The 17,609-nt window shown below is 39.1% G+C and overlaps 1 protein-coding gene across 4 annotated transcripts; it reads left to right on the top strand.

Annotated features, from left to right (window-relative positions):
- The first annotated feature begins 735 nt into the window (after positions 1-735).
- Positions 736-15,237, top strand: smad5 (SMAD family member 5). Of its 4 annotated transcripts, none has more exons than XM_084718792.1 (7): positions 736-913; positions 5,381-6,319; positions 9,277-9,570; positions 11,145-11,252; positions 12,255-12,476; positions 12,575-12,831; positions 14,110-15,237. In XM_084718792.1, the coding sequence occupies exons 2-7, from the start codon at positions 5,917-5,919 to the stop codon at positions 14,251-14,253; spliced, it is 1,428 nt and encodes a 475-aa protein (XP_084574918.1). In that variant the 5' UTR covers positions 736-913; positions 5,381-5,916; the 3' UTR covers positions 14,254-15,237. The 4 variants fall into 4 exon arrangements, with proteins under 4 accessions (XP_084574918.1, XP_084574916.1, XP_084574915.1 ...); XM_084718790.1 differs by lacking the exon at positions 736-913 and adding an exon at positions 1,269-1,382; XM_084718789.1 differs by lacking the exon at positions 736-913 and adding an exon at positions 1,290-1,447.
- The last annotated feature ends 2,372 nt before the right edge of the window (positions 15,238-17,609 follow it).

The following is a 17,609-nucleotide window of genomic DNA, read 5'->3' on the forward strand; positions in this document are numbered from 1 at the left end:
AATCTCCCAAACAATTGAAGTGAATGGTGACCAGTTCAAACAACAGAAAATAACATAAAATGCATCCATATTGCTTGTCTGATGTAATCCAAGTCTCCTAAAGCCCCAACATGCCAACTTGACTAAAAATAAATTTATTTACACCAAGTTTTTAGCCTGAATCTTCACTGTAGATCCTTAGCATGGAGCCACATTGAAATGCATGTTGAGACTTTAGGAGACCTGGATTACGCCAGACAAACAGTATGGAAGCATTTTGGGGTTTTTTTACGTTTGAAAAATGGTCACCATTTACTTACACTTATACTCCAGTTTTGTTTTGCGGACTAAATAAATAAACATAACCCTCAATCTGCATGAGGATGCATATACAATTACTGAATTTTCATGTTTGGGTGAGTTATCCCTTTAACAGTGTCTTTCAAAGCATGAAACACAAAACATCTATGAATGGAGGTCTGGTTTAGCCACTTTACCACTGATCTTACATGGCTGTTTGCATGGCATGGCAACGGAAAACACTCAAAGAGAGGAATCATATTCTTTATTTTATTTATTAAGTTAACTGTGGCAGTAAATTGGGATGCTGCAACTCTAACAGCCCAAAACTGGGTGCACGTTGCCCACCAGTGGTCGAACATGAACACTGCATTTCATTTGGAATCTGAGGACTGAATGAAGAATTCGCACTCCCAGCGTTATCCAGCGAGAAAGTAGAGTTCGTATGCGGAAATGGCAGAGGAAGACTAATGGTTAGTTTGTTTAATTAAAGTTAAACGTGCTAACAGCGCGGGGACTGCTGGAGCTTCGAACAAGCGACTACAAAGGACAACAATACACAACAGACCGCAGCGCTCCAGACTGAGTGGAGCCAGCAACTTGTGAGACGTTCCAGAGCCGCAGCACGACCCCCGTAAGAATTCCAACTTCGTGCACTGAGGCATCAAAAAAACTACTAAAACGACCAATAATTGTGCTAATTTTGCAACACGCTCAGCTGCTGATGTCACGTTTGACGTTTCCGATCGTGATAATCCAGCTGTAACTGTCAAAGGTGGAAAAAGTTTATTCACTGGGAACATTTGCTTTTCTGTGCGCACGGAAAGCGAATGCATGTTTTTAAAAGTTAGCCGCTTAATGTGCTTCTTTTGGAATATAATATAAAACAGCTGCTGCAGCTTGTGTTATGGTTGCATGTTTCGGGGCAAATAAGAATCGAAATTCTCCTCTGCTGTAACACCAGAGCGAGCACTAGTTTGTGTCAAGAGCGGAGTGATATGCACTCCGCCTCTCCAGTCTACTTGTGTCCAGGATCTGGAGGACATGGCACGGGGGAGACGGAGGGAAGAAGCGGTGGAAAACGAGAGAAAATCTCTAAGAAAGTAGGAAGTACCGCTCAAACTTTTCAAGAAAACTAACGGCTATGGCTCGCGTGCGTTGTTAGAAGGTAGGTGGCTTAAACGAGCGTTTAATTGTTACAGTAAAAGAGTAGAAGTGAAGTCCGGTGAGCTACATCAGCAGGGTACGCTGGGCAGAGGGCTGGGCTAACAGCTAGCGTTAGCTTAGCCGCAGTTGTGAGAAGTTCAAAAAGTTTCTGGAATGGAGGAAGAGGAGGAAGGGTGAAGTAACTCTTGGCTAAACGGTACAGTGGCGCATAAAGTTATATTTTACAGGTGAAACAATGGCCTAAAACGTTACACTCTTGAACGAGATAGTGATATTTGGTTTAGGTTATTTGATGATAAATTTAAGCAAAACAAGTTCTGTTACTGTTAGCTAAGCTAGTTAGCAAATTCTCGAGGTTACTTACATTAGCTTGCTACATACCAGGGTTAGCTAATGCTTCTGAAATAATGTATTATTTTATGACTGTGCGTATTTTGATGGTAAACGGAAATTATAGCAGCACTGAAAGCTATTTTTCCTGCTGTTTGAGGATTTGTGTAACGTTAGATGCGTCTTTCTGAATCCCTTTTCTCTCTTTCTCTGGGTGGGGGGGTTACTGAACGTTACTACACACCGGATCGTTCTTCCATATTGTCTGTTCCCTGTTCTTCACACTTGTCAAGCATTTCAGACATGTTTCACACTGTAAAGCAAATTGTTTTTCTATTAAAGTTTTCCAGTGTTACATGGTTTTACATTGTTTGAACGAGATCGACGGCATTATTCATCAGTTTAACCCAGAAGAGACCAACTGTGATAAACAACTACCTCTCGAGGCCAATGTTACGGAGATTTGAGATGATTTTTTGTTGTTTGCCACCTCTGGTTCGCTTATTTCCTAATTCATAAGGAGTGGTTTGGGCATTTGGAAAGGGCTTCAGAGGAGTATTGATTGTCAGTAGGAGTCAAATCCCATGATGTCCAAAACAGTCTCATGGCATGTTGTCTTCAGTTGGAAGTATCCTGTGCCATGGACTGTGAAAATACATGACAGTTGTGCGTGGAATGTTTTTTAATTGTCTCTATTTTGGCCAATAGCCATGTGGTATCTTGGGCTGCAGTCAACATTATATCAATTATCAATTAATCTGTCAGTCATTGTCTTGATTAATCGATTAGTTATCTGGTCCAAAAAAATGTTAGATAACCATGAAATAAATATTGATCACAAAGCCCAAGATGATGCCCACAAATGTCTTGTTTTGTCCACAACCCAAATAATTCAGAGTACTGTAATTGAGAACTTCAGAAACCATAAAATATTTACATTTGACAAGCATAATCAACGTTTTTCTTAAATATTCAAAAATCAGTAATTGATTATGAAAATAGTTGGTGATTTTAATTTCATAGTTGACAACTGGTCGATTAATACTTTCAGTTCTGTTGTGATCTGTACTGTCAATTTTGAGAATATTTGGGACCGCATTATTCAACAAACAGGTTAAATCAGGGCAGCTAATGATTGTTTTTATTATTGATTAAACTACTTCTTTATTTTTATGTTTAATCAGATAATTGTTTATTCTAAATAATAACAAAAATTTGTAAACAATTAGGTTCATTCAGTTTCCCAGAGCCCAAATTGGCATCTTCAATTCATTAATCAATTAGTTTAACTTGCTGTATGAAAAGTGTCTTCCACATTTTGGCACTACAGTATTTCATATTGCTGAATATGTACTGTTATCATTTTAGATGCTGTCTGATAGACCAACATTTTGGCTTGAGAAATGACCTATATAGTTAAATATTATTAGCAACAAATTTCCTTTCGATTGGGTAATTAACTAATTGTTGCAGCTCTCTTAAATTTATATGACCCCATATGCTCAAGAATTCTGGGGAAGAATCGCTGATGGTGTAAGACGAACCACTAACCATCTTTAATCACAGTTGCAGTTAATTTAGGCGCTGATCAGTAGATCATTTTCTTTAGTTCATCTTCAGTTCTTTCCTCTCTCAAAGTGTGACTTTGTAAAATGTCTGTTCAGTCAAGGTTCATTTGATTTTCAGCCTTTGATGGTGAAAACACAAAGAGCTGTTAGTGTTAACTGTTATCAGTTTGTAGAGATGATCAGCTTCATCTGAAGGAATAGGCATTCAGATGCAAATCAGCCTCTGCAGTTGTCCATTCAGGCAATCTCTATCTACACGTGTTCATCAGACAAATAGTTTCTGCTTGTTTCAGGAAGATAGGACACGTCCTTATGTTGAAATCTGTCACTCGTCATTGCTCACCCGTTACAATACACCGATGAATCACTGCTGATGCAGTCTAAAAGAGGCCTAGCTGCATCAGATCTCTGACTTATCATCAGGTTATGTGGAAACAGCTGCTGGAACATAGTCTGGTGGACGTCAGGAAAAACTCAGGCTGATGATTTTTGTGTGTCTACATGTTCTACTTTAGGAGGTTTCCCTCCGCTTTCATGTGCATGTAGAACAATGAGCAGTGGAAGTGGGTGCAGTGCTGCTGGACAGCTGTGTGCTGGAAGGGAGGGATCGGCACAGAGATGGGATGAGGGAGGAAGCAGCTCTTTGTGGTCACATCCTTTTTGACTAAGGCCCATTTCACAAGCCCCCAAACAGCTGCTGCTGCTGCTGCAGGCTACATGTGTTTGACTGTCTGCTTTCTGGGGCTGCATGATATGGACAGAAGTGTTTCATATCACAGTATAGTTTGTTTTATTAGTGTATTTGTATGTCAGGAAGACTGTTTGAAGCACCTAGTATCTCTATATTAGTAGGTGGAATTGATAGCAATCTTTGAAGACATCCTGATCCTGATTATATCAAAGTAGTAAATGAGAGTTTCTTTAAACATTACTTTATTAGTCTCTTTATTATTTTTATTTAATTTAATTTTCATATTAATACATTTATTTCCTGTCAGGGGGCAGACAAACTAGACCTTGATTTTTGAGCAGGTGCTGCTCACATCTCTGCTAGTATCCTCCCTTTTTCTTTCTTTTTTTCCTCACTGTGCACATGCTCAAATAAAGGAAGAGAATATGTTGTTTGAGCCCACACCTGAAGCATCATTTTGCCTGCTAATAAGCTGGTCATAAATTTGGATTCTGGGCATCATGGCACTATAGAGATAGTCACATAAAACAGTTATTTGAGGCTGCAGCTAATGATAATTAAGATTATCGATTAATCTTCGATTCATGTGACCAAAAATGCTCACTGCTCATCAATTTCCCAGAGCCCAAGGTGACGTCTTTAAATCACTTCTTTTGTCCTATCAGCAGTCCCAAACCAAAAGACTTGTCTTTTACTGTCATAAATTACTAAGAAAAGCAGCAAATCCTTACATTTAAGAAGCTGAAACTAGCAAATGTTTGACGTCTTTCCTGAGAAATGGCAAAAACGATTAATCAATTAATTGACGAATTATTGCATTTCTGCAGTTACCATCCCAAGTATGTTGAGAGAAATTTTTTTTAACAGTTGCTTCATTTCAATTCACTAATTGCAGTTCAACTATGAAGAGTGTCTTTTCCACATTTTGACACAACAGTACTTCATATAGATGAATACATACAGTTATCATTTTAGATGCTGTCTAATAGACCAACTTGGCAGCCTTACATTTGTTTCACTGGAAGAGTGTCTTTTCATATACATGACTATCTGCAAGTTCAACATAAAACATCTATCAGATAATTGAGTCATCATCAAGTTTCAGCATGACTGAGTCTCTTCATGGAAATGATGTGTCAAAATAAAAAGGGGACAAAGGGCTTTTTGATCATCCTGTTGAGTAAGAATAGTGTCACATGCTGTGCTGTGATTCAGACTTCATTCATAATTGGAAATCTTAAAATATATTATCATTGTGACATTTACAAATGTTAGGGATGCCTGCTTGTTTATCTGAGTGTGCAGCTGAGTTTGACATGTGTCTGCTCTCTTTTCTGTTTTGCAGACGGCTGGTGGAGCAGAACACTGACTGTGCGCTGGTTGGACACATCAATCCGGAAAGAGCTGGGAGTTGTAGAGTCACATCCTCATTTCTTAGCCTGTCAGCTTGCACCGGTGAGACCTGCTGCAGCGTGTCAGTTCGACAGAGGTCTTGATCTTAGCTCCTGCAGCCTGCACCCCCCTCCCTCCATCAGTGGTGGTGACCCAAGTCCGGACAGCTTGCTGCAGGGCCCTTCCTGAGCAGCAGCAGCTGCGTCCTGCTTGCTGACTCCCCTCCCTCCCCTGCTTCCTGTCCTTGGTCAGACAAGGCTAAAGCCTCCTCTCCTCTCCCCCACCCCACCCCTCATCGCTGCTGGCCTCTCATACTCTCACACACACTAAGTGGTTTCTCTTGTTGACCACACGCTCACACACTGTTTTACTACTACTAACACTAGTTGGAGATCATCAGAAGGAGACTTGTAGATCCTTGTAGTCCCCCTGGAGTCGCCAGCCGCCAACACAGAAGACCTCCCTTTTACTTACACTGCAGCCTCCAGCATGACCTCCATGTCCAGTCTCTTCTCCTTCACGAGCCCAGCAGTCAAGCGCCTGCTCGGCTGGAAGCAGGGAGACGAGGAGGAGAAATGGGCAGAAAAAGCAGTGGATGCTCTGGTAAAGAAGCTGAAGAAGAAGAAAGGTGCCATGGAGGACCTGGAGAAAGCTCTGAGCTGCCCCGGGCAGCCCAGCAAGTGTGTTACCATTCCAAGATCACTGGACGGCCGGCTACAGGTTTCCCATAGGAAAGGTCTGCCTCATGTAATCTACTGCAGAGTGTGGCGCTGGCCGGACCTCCAGTCCCACCACGAGCTCAAGCCCCTGGAGGTCTGCGAGTACCCATTTGGCTCTAAACAGAAGGAGGTCTGCATCAACCCATATCACTACAAGCGAGTGGAGAGTCCTGGTAGGTACTCATGAACAGGGTAGTCAAAAAGAATCTTTACCTCTGGTTATTTTATATATTGTAAGGTTAATGTTTGACAAATACTTTTTACAGTCTAAAGAAATTATACTTATTTTGGGCTGCACAATTAATCAGAATATTTTCGAAATATGGCCAAGTGCAAAATCCAAATCACAGAAGCTGTAATTTCTTTGATAAAGTACTGTAGTACTGCAGAGATGCATGGCCTACAAATCTTGTTCCCCAGCTGTAAGAAAACATGTTTGTTTGATAAATGAAAATTGTAATGCAAAATAATATTTTTTACCATTTCCTGCTGCCTTAATTGAAATGAACGTATCCAGATATGTAGTTACCTTTCCAAATTAGTGTCTTAATGCTTACATACCAAATCTGTTAATCAGTAGTGTCTGTAACGCACACAACTGAAATTCCCGGATAGTAAGTCAAAAAATATCAATACCACTCAATATCCGTATCACTTTTAGTACTGCACATTGGTGTCAAAAGTACGAAAACCATAAAAAAATATCTAAAAACTCAATCAAGACCTCATTTCAGCTTCATGTTTATGTACTCTTATAAAAGTTTAAAATTCTGGTATTGTTACATCTCTACTGGATAGCGGAAAATATGAGACAGATTAGACCGGTGTGGAGCTGTGCACATCCCTTAGCTGGAGCTCTGAGTAAACCGTGGAGCTGGTAAACAAATCCACAGAGGTCAGGAGGCTGTCATCACACGGGCCTGTTCCACCCACCCCCTCCATTTCACAGAAAATCAATATCACTAGCTCTTTTGGAGTCTTATTAGATTATATGCTTCAGGCACTCCAGATGGGGTGTGGCATCAGAGAGTGGCTTACTAAATGCATAAACCACTCAAGACTAAACTCACAGCACTTTCTCATCTCTACTCTCTCTGATCTCTCCCTCGGTCTCTGCCTGTCTGTCACTCACACACCACATCACATCATATCATACACTCACCAGTGACCCTGAGGGGACAGCCTCTCTGACACTAGGCTGGTTCAGGATTGCCAGCTCTGTATTGACCAGTTCAAGGATATGGATCACATGTCGGTCAGGAGAGACTGCACGTCATATCATCATTTAAAGCAAAGCTCGCTGAGTAGTTTGGAGGGACAGCCTTGGAGCCATGACGCTTACAGTCAGCCAGGAGGTGAAAATCAAGGCTGGGGGAAATGTGCTCTATCCTTTTGACCAAGTTGAGAATGAAAATAAATATGGATGACCTCCATGTATCTTAACCAAGGTCTAAAAAGGCTTTTCAGGAATGTGGGACGTAGGTTGGGATAGAATGTGTTTTGTTTTTTGATGCTCCAACGAAACAAAGAACCGCTACTTTTAAAAGATATTGACTATATATTAAACATTATTCAAAGTTAGAATTGAAGTGGAATTATATCTTACATGTTATTAAAATTACATGTCTGCTGTCATATTAATGTCAAGAACACCATCTTATTAAAAAAGCTACAAGAATAAGTAACTCATATCAACTAGAGCCCGACCAACACCGGATTTTTGGGGCCGATACCAATATTAGGGAGGGACTAATAAATATTCAGTTGTTAATATATCGGCTGATATTCTTAATAGATAAAATCCTAAATGAAATCAGGACACTGAAATACTAAACTTTCACTGGTATTTTTATTAATGAGAAACAACTATAAAAACACAAATTTAGCAGCTTGAATTAAGAAGGATAAAATATACATAAAATGCTGCTTATAGAACTAAAAACTAAAAACAACAAAATTGAGAACATCTATGATATGGCTATGCTGATAATATTGGCTGACTGATCTGTCTGCTTTAATATCAACATATGTTGGCCCTTTAATGTTTGTGTATGTTAGAGCTGAAACAATAAACCAATCAGTAGATCTACAGAAAATTAATTGGCACCTAGTTTGAGAATTGTTTAAGGAATTAGTCAAGCAAAAATACCAAACTGTCTGGTTTCAGCTTTTCCATCTGTGGAATTGACTCTCTTTTTCAGTTTATATGATTTTAAAGTCAATATTTTTGGATTTTGTACTGCTGGTTGACTGAAATGAGATATTTGAAGATACTAACTTGGGATTTAGGAAAATGTGAAGGGCCCTGGTGTTACACGTCTTGTGTGTGCACCACAGCTGCTTTTCTAAGAGCATGCCCATCACCAGCTTCTCTTTGCAGCAATGGCTGCATTTCCTGGTTAATAATGGAAAGGATACATTATTAACAAGGAAAAGCATTTAAGCACAGTGAAAGCCTTACTTCAAACAGGTCTTCTGGTCAAAGACGTGTGCAGTAGACATGGGCTCCTAACATTTACTGAACAGTTAGTTTTCTATATGATAACAAAATCACAGATGCACAATATTGATTTTCTTTTCAGTCAGTACTGATAACCAATAATTATCTGGTTCCCGTGGCTGATACCAATGATATAGCTGATAATTTTACAATTTGGTATTTTAGAAATAGGTTTATATAACTTGTATTTTACAGAGTAAAAAAGGCAAGTTGTAGTGAGCAAAGATGGATGATTTAATGCTCCATAGCTCTGATCAAATCAAATCTGACATCACTATGACAACAAAAACAAAGAACAGTTCTGACTCTTCAAATCTTCATTTATTTTTTCAAGTAAAGTTCAGCAAAACACCTCACAAATATACCTAGGTTTTTATAAAACATTCTGCCCAATAATTCAAATTAGATGCTTTGACAATCTGTCGAATAAGATATTTTTATAACTGATATTTATCAGCTAATAAATGCCAATACCAGTATAGACGGAAGTAGCTGGATAGGCCAATATTAGCTTATCATTTGTCAGCCCTGATATTTATCGTACATCCTTACAGAAAATGCTTTCCTCTTCTTGACTGTGTGCTTCATTAACTCAATTTCCTCTCCTATCTTCTTTGTTTCATCGTCCAGTGCTCCCTCCTGTCCTGGTACCGCGGCACAGCGAGTTCAACCCACAGCACAGCTTGCTGGTACAGTTCCGCAACCTCACCCACAACGAGCCGCACATGCCCCTGAACGCCACCTTTCCAGAGTCCTTCCAGCAGCCACACAGCGGAGGCGGCAGCAGCAGCGGTGGAGGAGGCGGTGGCGGCGGTTCATTTCCCATCTCTCCAAACTCTCCGTATCCTCCTTCTCCAGCCAGCAGTGGTACTTATCCAAACTCTCCTGCCAGCTCGGGGCCCTCCAGTCCATTCCAGCTTCCAGGTACGCCAAATATACTTGTGTACCTGACCCTGGGCATGATGCCAAACTATTGTGTTTTTGTGGACTGTCGCTGTCATGTAGCCAACAACAGGCTAGCTGTTACTAAACACTAGTCTCTGGTGATTTTGGTCTTCAAAGTTGTGTAATGGAAGGAAAAAATGTGCTCATGATGTTGTTTACAATTTAGTGACAACAGATATTTACCAAAGATTCAGGAAAATCCATTTTGATATTCATATCACTTACAAAATTCACAAATCTAGGGACATTTGGGTGCAATACACTGCACTGACCAAGAAAAATTTAAAAAATACAGTTTCATCTTAATGTCTCCTTATAGTTTGAGCCCGTGCATGATTTACTTCATCACTGTGCAGAAAGGTTGTTGAATCCCTACATCGATACTGCCAATACCAAATGTTTAAAACAATACAATAGCCATTAATTATACTATCAAAAGTATGAAAGCTATTAAAAAGTAATCTAAGTTCTCATTCAAGACCTCAATTCAGTCTTTATTGTCCTGCCTGAAATTTGGCTTGCATCAAAACCAGACGATGTTCAGTGACTTTTTTTGCAGGTTGTTAATTTAAAAAAAGAAAATTGTTATTCTATTTGTATGGCAAGGGCTTTTTTTCGTCCTTTGTTGTGGTATCAAATGAGGTTTTAAGTACAGTTCTTTTATACTAATATTGTATCAAAGTTTAAAATGTTGGTATCATAACAGCGCTACTATGCAATGAAAAATGTTCTTAACTGTACTCTAACCAGGTCAAGTTATTATATTCATCCAAATCAAGCTACACCCCTAAATGAGAACAAAGGAAATGCCAGCTAAGCAGTGTCCACTAGAGCCAGGGCTGCTGGCTGCTGTCAAGGCACTAACTCAGTGGAGCAGGCAGCCTTTCTGTCTCATTGTTACTGACTAGAAACAGAACAGATACATCTAACATGAAGAAATGTCACTTAACTGACATGTTGCTCTCTGTCCTGTTCAATACTCCTGGTAAATTAGAGACATATCTGTGACTATTTGGATTAAACTTGTTTGAGTGTGTGTGTGTGTCTGTTACTGCTGTGTGTGTGTGCGCGTGCATGTGTGTGTGTGTGTGTGTGTGTCTGGTGACTGGTGCTCTATTCTGCTCCAGTCCAGATCTGCTGACACATCCGGTGGCTGCAGGCAGTCAGGCAGAAAAAGTTTTTAATGGCAATTTAGGATTTTAGGATTTGAGCTTATTTGTGCTGAAAAGCCCTGGTCGCCATTGTCTGCACTCACAAGCATCATTATCGTGGAAATGTCCTCGCTGCAATCTAAGTGGAGGTTTTCTGCATTGTTTTTTCCTGTGTGCCTCAGCATGGGCTCAGAAAGCTCATATTGCATCTCTGTCGGGAATGGGTTAGCATGTGGCTTAGCAAGTGAGGGATATGTGAAATCTGACACCATTTCCGGGGTACAGATCCTGTGGTGATTGTTCGAGTCTAGGGAGACTACTGTGTGTGTATGTGTGTGTGTGTGTGTTTGCCAGCAGCAACAACTGGTCTCATCCTCACTAACTGCTCTCTTAATGTCTCAGCTGACACCCCACCCCCAGCCTACATGCCTCCTGATGAGCAGCTGGGCCAGGAGAGCCAGTCCATGGAAACAAGCAGCAGCCTGGTGCCGCCCAACATGGCCAGAGGAGGTGAGGAGTGACCACAGTTACACTAACACTGCATTAAAAAAAATAGAGAGAGTACCCAGAGGTGAGAAAGTGAAATGCCAACTAGGAAGGCCAGTTTGAAGGCTTATGAAAAATCCAAGCTGCTGACTACTTGACGAGATGATTTAACTACTCTGGAAAATTGCAGAAAAAATGTTCTCAGTCTTGAAACATTTGTTCTTGCAGCTATGACCCGATATCACACTAAAATGCAAACTAGATCCAGACGTTTATCATTGCATTGCCCTGTTTGGGTTTTCTTGAGCTGCAGTCCCTTCTGGTAGCTTTCACTCTGCACCACTGCAGTGGTCTCATTCATATGAACAAGAGTGTCCATGTCTAAAAGTTTGTAAGGACAAATATGTCCTCGTCACATTTTTGTCCCAATTCTGAGGCTTTTCAAAATGAGTATTTGCAAAGTTTCTGCAAATCTTTTACAGTCTAGTTCAGAGATTTTATCCTTTAATTAATTGTTTGCACTGTATTAAATACTTTACAAAAAAATAAAAAAGAGAAAAGAGCTACTCTGCTCTTGTTAACTAAATCCATCCAGTTTGACCTCTTTAATTATACATGATAAATTATTGGCCAATAATGGGAAAGTTACATTATTCATTATTCCAGTAATGAAATTTTTACAGATAAATATCGACTTTAACAAATCTGATTTGCCACATCATATCAATGCATTTAATTTGAATTCTGGGGTGAAATACTTTATAAAAGTAGAAGTACAGTTGTGAAGTTTTGAACTTTTTTTTTAATTGTCATAATGACGTCAGTTGGATTTGGTTCAGTCAGAGCTATGGTGTATTAAGTCATCTATCTTTGCTCGCTGTGAAATATTTATTAGTAGTAGAGAACATTTTGCTTTGTAAGCTGAATCATAATCAATGTCTTATGCCTTTGGAAGATTTTTGTGTGTGGAAAAATGTCAGCAGCTGAATTTATGACTCACCTGTTTTTATCCAATGTATTTCCCAGATGTGCAGCCAGTGGAGTATGAGGAGCCAAGCCACTGGTGCTCTATTGTCTACTATGAACTCAACAATCGTGTAGGTGAGGCTTACCATGCCTCGTCAACCAGTGTGCTGGTGGACGGCTTCACTGACCCTTCAAACAACAAGAACCGCTTCTGCCTCGGACTGCTGTCCAACGTTAACCGCAACTCGACAATCGAGAACACCCGCAGACACATCGGCAAAGGTACGACGAACAGTCACACACAGCAGAAGAGGCAGGTCATTGAGGTGTACGTTTTGTGTGGCTGTCCTGACCTTCAGTTGTCCATCTGTGTTACCCAGGAGTGCATCTGTACTACGTGGGCGGTGAGGTGTATGCAGAGTGCCTCAGTGACACCAGCATCTTTGTCCAGAGCCGCAACTGTAATTACCACCACGGCTTCCACCCTACCACAGTCTGCAAGATCCCCAGCGGATGTAGCCTCAAGATTTTCAACAACCAGGAGTTCGCTCAGCTTCTGGCCCAATCAGTCAACCACGGCTTCGAGGCCGTCTATGAGCTTACTAAGATGTGTACCATTAGGATGAGCTTCGTCAAGGTAAGGCCTTCATGAGCTGAAGAGAAGACAGGGGAGGACATTAAGCAGAAACAGTTGTACATTAGTCCAGGCATTTTATCCAAAAGTGTGGGTCATCTTCACACAAATTGCAGTGTAAAAAAACTCTCTATGTTCAGAATGAGACAAAAAAAATCTGAAGGAATTATATGAAGGGAACATTTTGAAAATTGCGTCAGTATGATCCCACTATACTAAAAATGTATTTTTAGTACAGGCATGTTATGGGGAATAAAAGGTGTGAACCTCACATAAAGTAAGACAGAAAATCAGACAAATGTCTGTTACTCATAAAAGTTTCCCCTATAACGTCGGCCAACCTCAAGGCCCGTGGGCTAAATCCTGCAATCTGGAAGCATGGTGTCTAAACTAAATTACTGTTCCATAATGTGTCCCGATTTTTTGTCATCCAGGCACTGAAGGAGTCTGCTAGATGTCAGTATATGTTAATTTAGATCACATCTTGATATCACATAGTCATTTGCAGCAGTGAGTCTCAAACAAAGTAGTTGTAGCTAGTACTGTTAATAGCAGCAGGCTAGCAAAAAAAAACAAAACAAAACTGTCATTTCATTTTTAAGCAAATTTAAAAACAGACAGAAAACCTTTCTTAAAGGCTACACAAACTGAAATGCTCCAGTTTCTGCTTTTCTGCCATTCATTATTATTGGTGGTGGTTCAAAGATGTTTCTTAACGATACCCCGGAAGCACTTTTGTGCTTCCAGAAATAATCATTTTAATCAACATTACAATATTCGGAAATTTGGCAACAAGCAAGTCAGTATAAAGTGGCACTAATCCATGTAAGCAACACCAGTGTTTAACATAAAGCTAAAACAAAATTATTTAAATATCACTTAAAATGTTACTTTTACATTATTTCCAAAATATTTGTGACTGCCAAATTGGAACTAATCAACATAAATGTTAGCTAGGATGAACATTTCATTAGAAAGATGTTGCAAGACCTGCTGGGTTATTTTGACCCACTTGTGTATCTAAGGGTTAAGAATTTTTCCACATGCACTGTACTGCATTCAACTCCATGTGTCATGTAGATTTCTGGTTAATTGTGGGCGACTCTGAACCCTTTGTGTGGACACCCATGTCCACAGCAGGAAATTGTGGCATCACTAATTTCATTATTTTTCAGTGCTTTCCTACACTTGGATTTTGGATTTCGTGTTGTATTATCCCTGTGCTACATCTCTCATCCTTTCTTGTAACTTCATCATTTTTATTTGTTCTGTTCCTCACAGGGCTGGGGCGCAGAGTATCACCGACAGGACGTCACCAGCACCCCCTGCTGGATTGAGGTGCACCTGCACGGGCCCCTCCAGTGGCTGGACAAGGTGCTAACACAGATGGGTTCCCCTCTTAACCCAATCTCCTCTGTGTCCTAATGATGGACCCGTGGGAGCTTTGGGGAGATCCTTTCTACATTTCTTTTTTTTTTTTTTTTTTTTTTTTTTTTTTTTACTTTTCTTTTCTCCCCCCTCAGTGATTTATAATTTAAGGTGGTCTTAATGGCTGAACTGTTTACACTTAACTTTGGGAAGGGACATTGAACTCTGGCTGGAAATTCAACAGCAGCAGAAGCCGGAAATCAGTTGTTGAAACAGAGTAACGTTACAAGCAAATACGTGGAGAAAGAGAGAGGAACGCCCCAGAAGCAGTAACGACACGGACAAACTACTGCTTGACAACGCTACAACACCTGCAGGAATTGAGGGCTCCATTGTCGAGCTTGAATCTGTCAAAAATGTTAATTTTTGCTTCAAGTTTTATTGTTTTCTCAAATGTTTTTATTTCTCTATGTGTAGTTTTTAATGAAGCAGAACAGTTTCACTACTCTGCCTTACGTCAAAGGACAGACAAATTGGAATTTTACTGAACACTTTTCTTACATTGTCGTCTCAATGTCAGATATTTACAATAAGATATAGACACGATCATGTTTACCATTAGGCTCAGATATAACAACTGCTTTCTTTTTATAGTCTCTACTGCTAGACATGAACACTGAGCTACTGCCTTTTAAGAGAAGGTTATGTATGCCAACCTGATAGTTTTTGATATGGGAGATCAATCACTGAACAAGTTTAACATGCCATAAGCTAACAACATTGTGAATGTTACATCTATTGCAATAGAAGTAGTCATTTATGATATAATCAGACAATGGACATCATCATTATTGATTCTTGTTTGTACTCTCGAGTTCAAGTAAGAGTGACTGTATTTTCCATACTCACTGTATTAACAATATTGTGCACTCATGGATTTTTGTGGAGGCATATTAAATTTTGGCGTGGGTACCAAGGCATTATGTTGATAGATAATTGACTTCATTAGCTCAATGAAATAAACAGGTTATTTGGTAACAATGGTTGTTTATATTGTCTGTTCTTTTAAGATTCGCTAAAACTTGGCAAGATGCAAACAAATACATCGTACATCTATCATAAATACATGAACACACGGGCTGCATCTAACGATGATTTGAATTGTCATTTAATCGGTTGGTTATTTTCTCATTTAAACAATGAATTGTTTTGTCCATCAAATGTCATATATGGGGAAAATCATTTCAGTCATTGTCTAGGTGATGCCCTCAAGTGTCTTGTTTTGTCCTCTGCCAAAAGATATTCAGGTTACTGTCATAAACCAGGAAATATGCATGTAAAATAAGATAAAATTAGACAATTTGGACTTTTTAATCCCTAAAATGACTAAAATCTATAAATTGATTATCAAAATATTTTGCGACTAAATTAAAAAATGAGCTCTACGTGAACAGTGTATAACTGATGACTCACCAGTCACAACACTATCAGGCAAGCACACCTGTAAATAGAGGTTCATCCTGTAAACAAAGTACTGACGATCAATTTGCAGCACATTATTACCCAATGTTTCCATTACATATTGGTCTACTTCTGATTAAACTTGTTTGAATAGATGTTTTAGATGTAGATGTTAAATTTACAATCACAACACTGATTACAGTTTGAATGTCTTTTAATGCTGCCATGGCAAACCACAGCAAAGACGCACAACAGTGAGTTCAAATGACGGAAACTTTCACACTACAGCTTATTTCTGTTTGCTGTAAAGTTTTCAGTGTCAACAAATCTGCTTTGCCTCAATAATAATATTCTTTATGATATTCAAATAAATGTATAATTAAAATCATGTATTGTTTGCAGTGGAAAACTCAAATCATGTAAGTCAAGCAGCCACATTATCAGTCTTGTCTGACTCTTGTTAATGTGACGTGATCCTGCAGCGTGTGAGGATTGATAATTCTATTTGTATATCTGTGTGTGTAAGTGTTGTTGAAGAATCTGAATGACCCAGATAACAATAATACACACCACAGTGAGTAATACATAACCAGTATTTGCATGTTAAGATACCACAATGTTAATGTTTTGATGTGTAGAAAATCCACCTGACCCGTGTCAGTTTTAGTTCTGTTAATGTGTAGAAGTATTGCTTGTCGACATGATCAAACCATACATGTTAGCATGTAGTATTTCTACACATTAACACCACAAAAAGTAACACGTTAACGCGCCATGAAAAGCAAAACAGTCACATCACTGCTTGTCAAGTGTGTCTGTGTGTGAGGATTTACACTCTATCTCTGTAGACTGTACGCCTTTGGTTGAGCCTTCGCTCTCAGGGGCATCGGACTAGGTGGGACAGAGGGAACTGAGGGTAAAGGATCCTCATGTGGGGAGGACCCACAAAGATACTAGAATGAATAGCTGTGGATGCAGGGAGGGGCCCATAAAGAATGCCTGTGTACAGGGTCCAGAATTAGGCGGTACGCCCCTGTTAGTTCTTGCATGAACTTATGATCAGAAGTTTAACAAGTCTGTCACACATGCACATTACAAACAGCAAAATGCGTTTTCCAGATTAGATCTAAAAAAAAAAAAAAAATTGGCTTTTGAAGGAGTCCTGACAGACAATGGAGAGCTGGGGACACACCAGCTTTGCCCCACATCTGGAGACAAACAGTGGTAGAGGAAGTATTTAGACCACACACTTAATTAAAAGTAGCAATACTACAGTCCTACTGCAGTAAAATGCTTTGTTACAAATAAACTCTTATGTTCAAATTCCTTTAGTAAAAGAACAAAAGTATAGCATAAAATAAAAGTATTTATAATAAAGTACCAAAATAAAAAAATATTCATTATGTAGAACGGCCCATTTCAGAATCATATATATTATATTTTTGGATTAGGCTGTAATTATTGATTCATTAATGCGTATATCACTGTAATTTTGCATCTGGAGCTAATTTTAATTACGTAATATAATTCTGGGTAGTTTAATCTTTAATTACATAGCATAATCTATCGGTTTATTTATATGTTATATTTAAATCTGGAAACTAACTAATAACTACAGCTTTTAAATAAATGTAATGGCTAATAGTGTTCTTTATGAAACAGGTCTTCTAATCAAATAAGGCGATCCTGCTGTGTGTTAAGATTACAGATTCTGAAATAAACTGGTTTCTTTAAGTAATGATAAATAGATCCTATATTCTATTATTCTACGCTTACATTTATTTATTTTCAGTAAACAAATGGAAGAAATCATACCAGTATAACATACATCATACAGTAGATCAGCATGACAACTTCCCATTGGTCCACGTTGGTGTTTACCATAAATCTTCTAAAAGCTGGGTCACCTAATATTTGCAAATTTAATACAAAAAATATTTTTCTTAATAAAA

Source organism: Lutjanus erythropterus, chromosome 5, assembly GCF_056507025.1.
Source record: "Lutjanus erythropterus isolate fLutEry1 chromosome 5, fLutEry1.hap2, whole genome shotgun sequence".
Classification (NCBI taxonomy): Eukaryota; Metazoa; Chordata; class Actinopteri; order Lutjaniformes; family Lutjanidae; genus Lutjanus; species Lutjanus erythropterus.

Bases quoted from the DNA above. Each gene is read 5' to 3' on its own strand.
- smad5 (XM_084718792.1), top strand. From the start codon at position 5,917: ATGACCTCCATGTCCAGTCTCTTCTCCTTCACGAGCCCAGCAGTCAAG. The intron at 6,320-9,276 runs GTAGGTACTCAT...TTCATCGTCCAG, and splicing joins CAAGCGAGTGGAGAGTCCTG to TGCTCCCTCCTGTCCTGGTA. The intron at 12,477-12,574 runs GTACGACGAACA...TGTGTTACCCAG, and splicing joins CCGCAGACACATCGGCAAAG to GAGTGCATCTGTACTACGTG.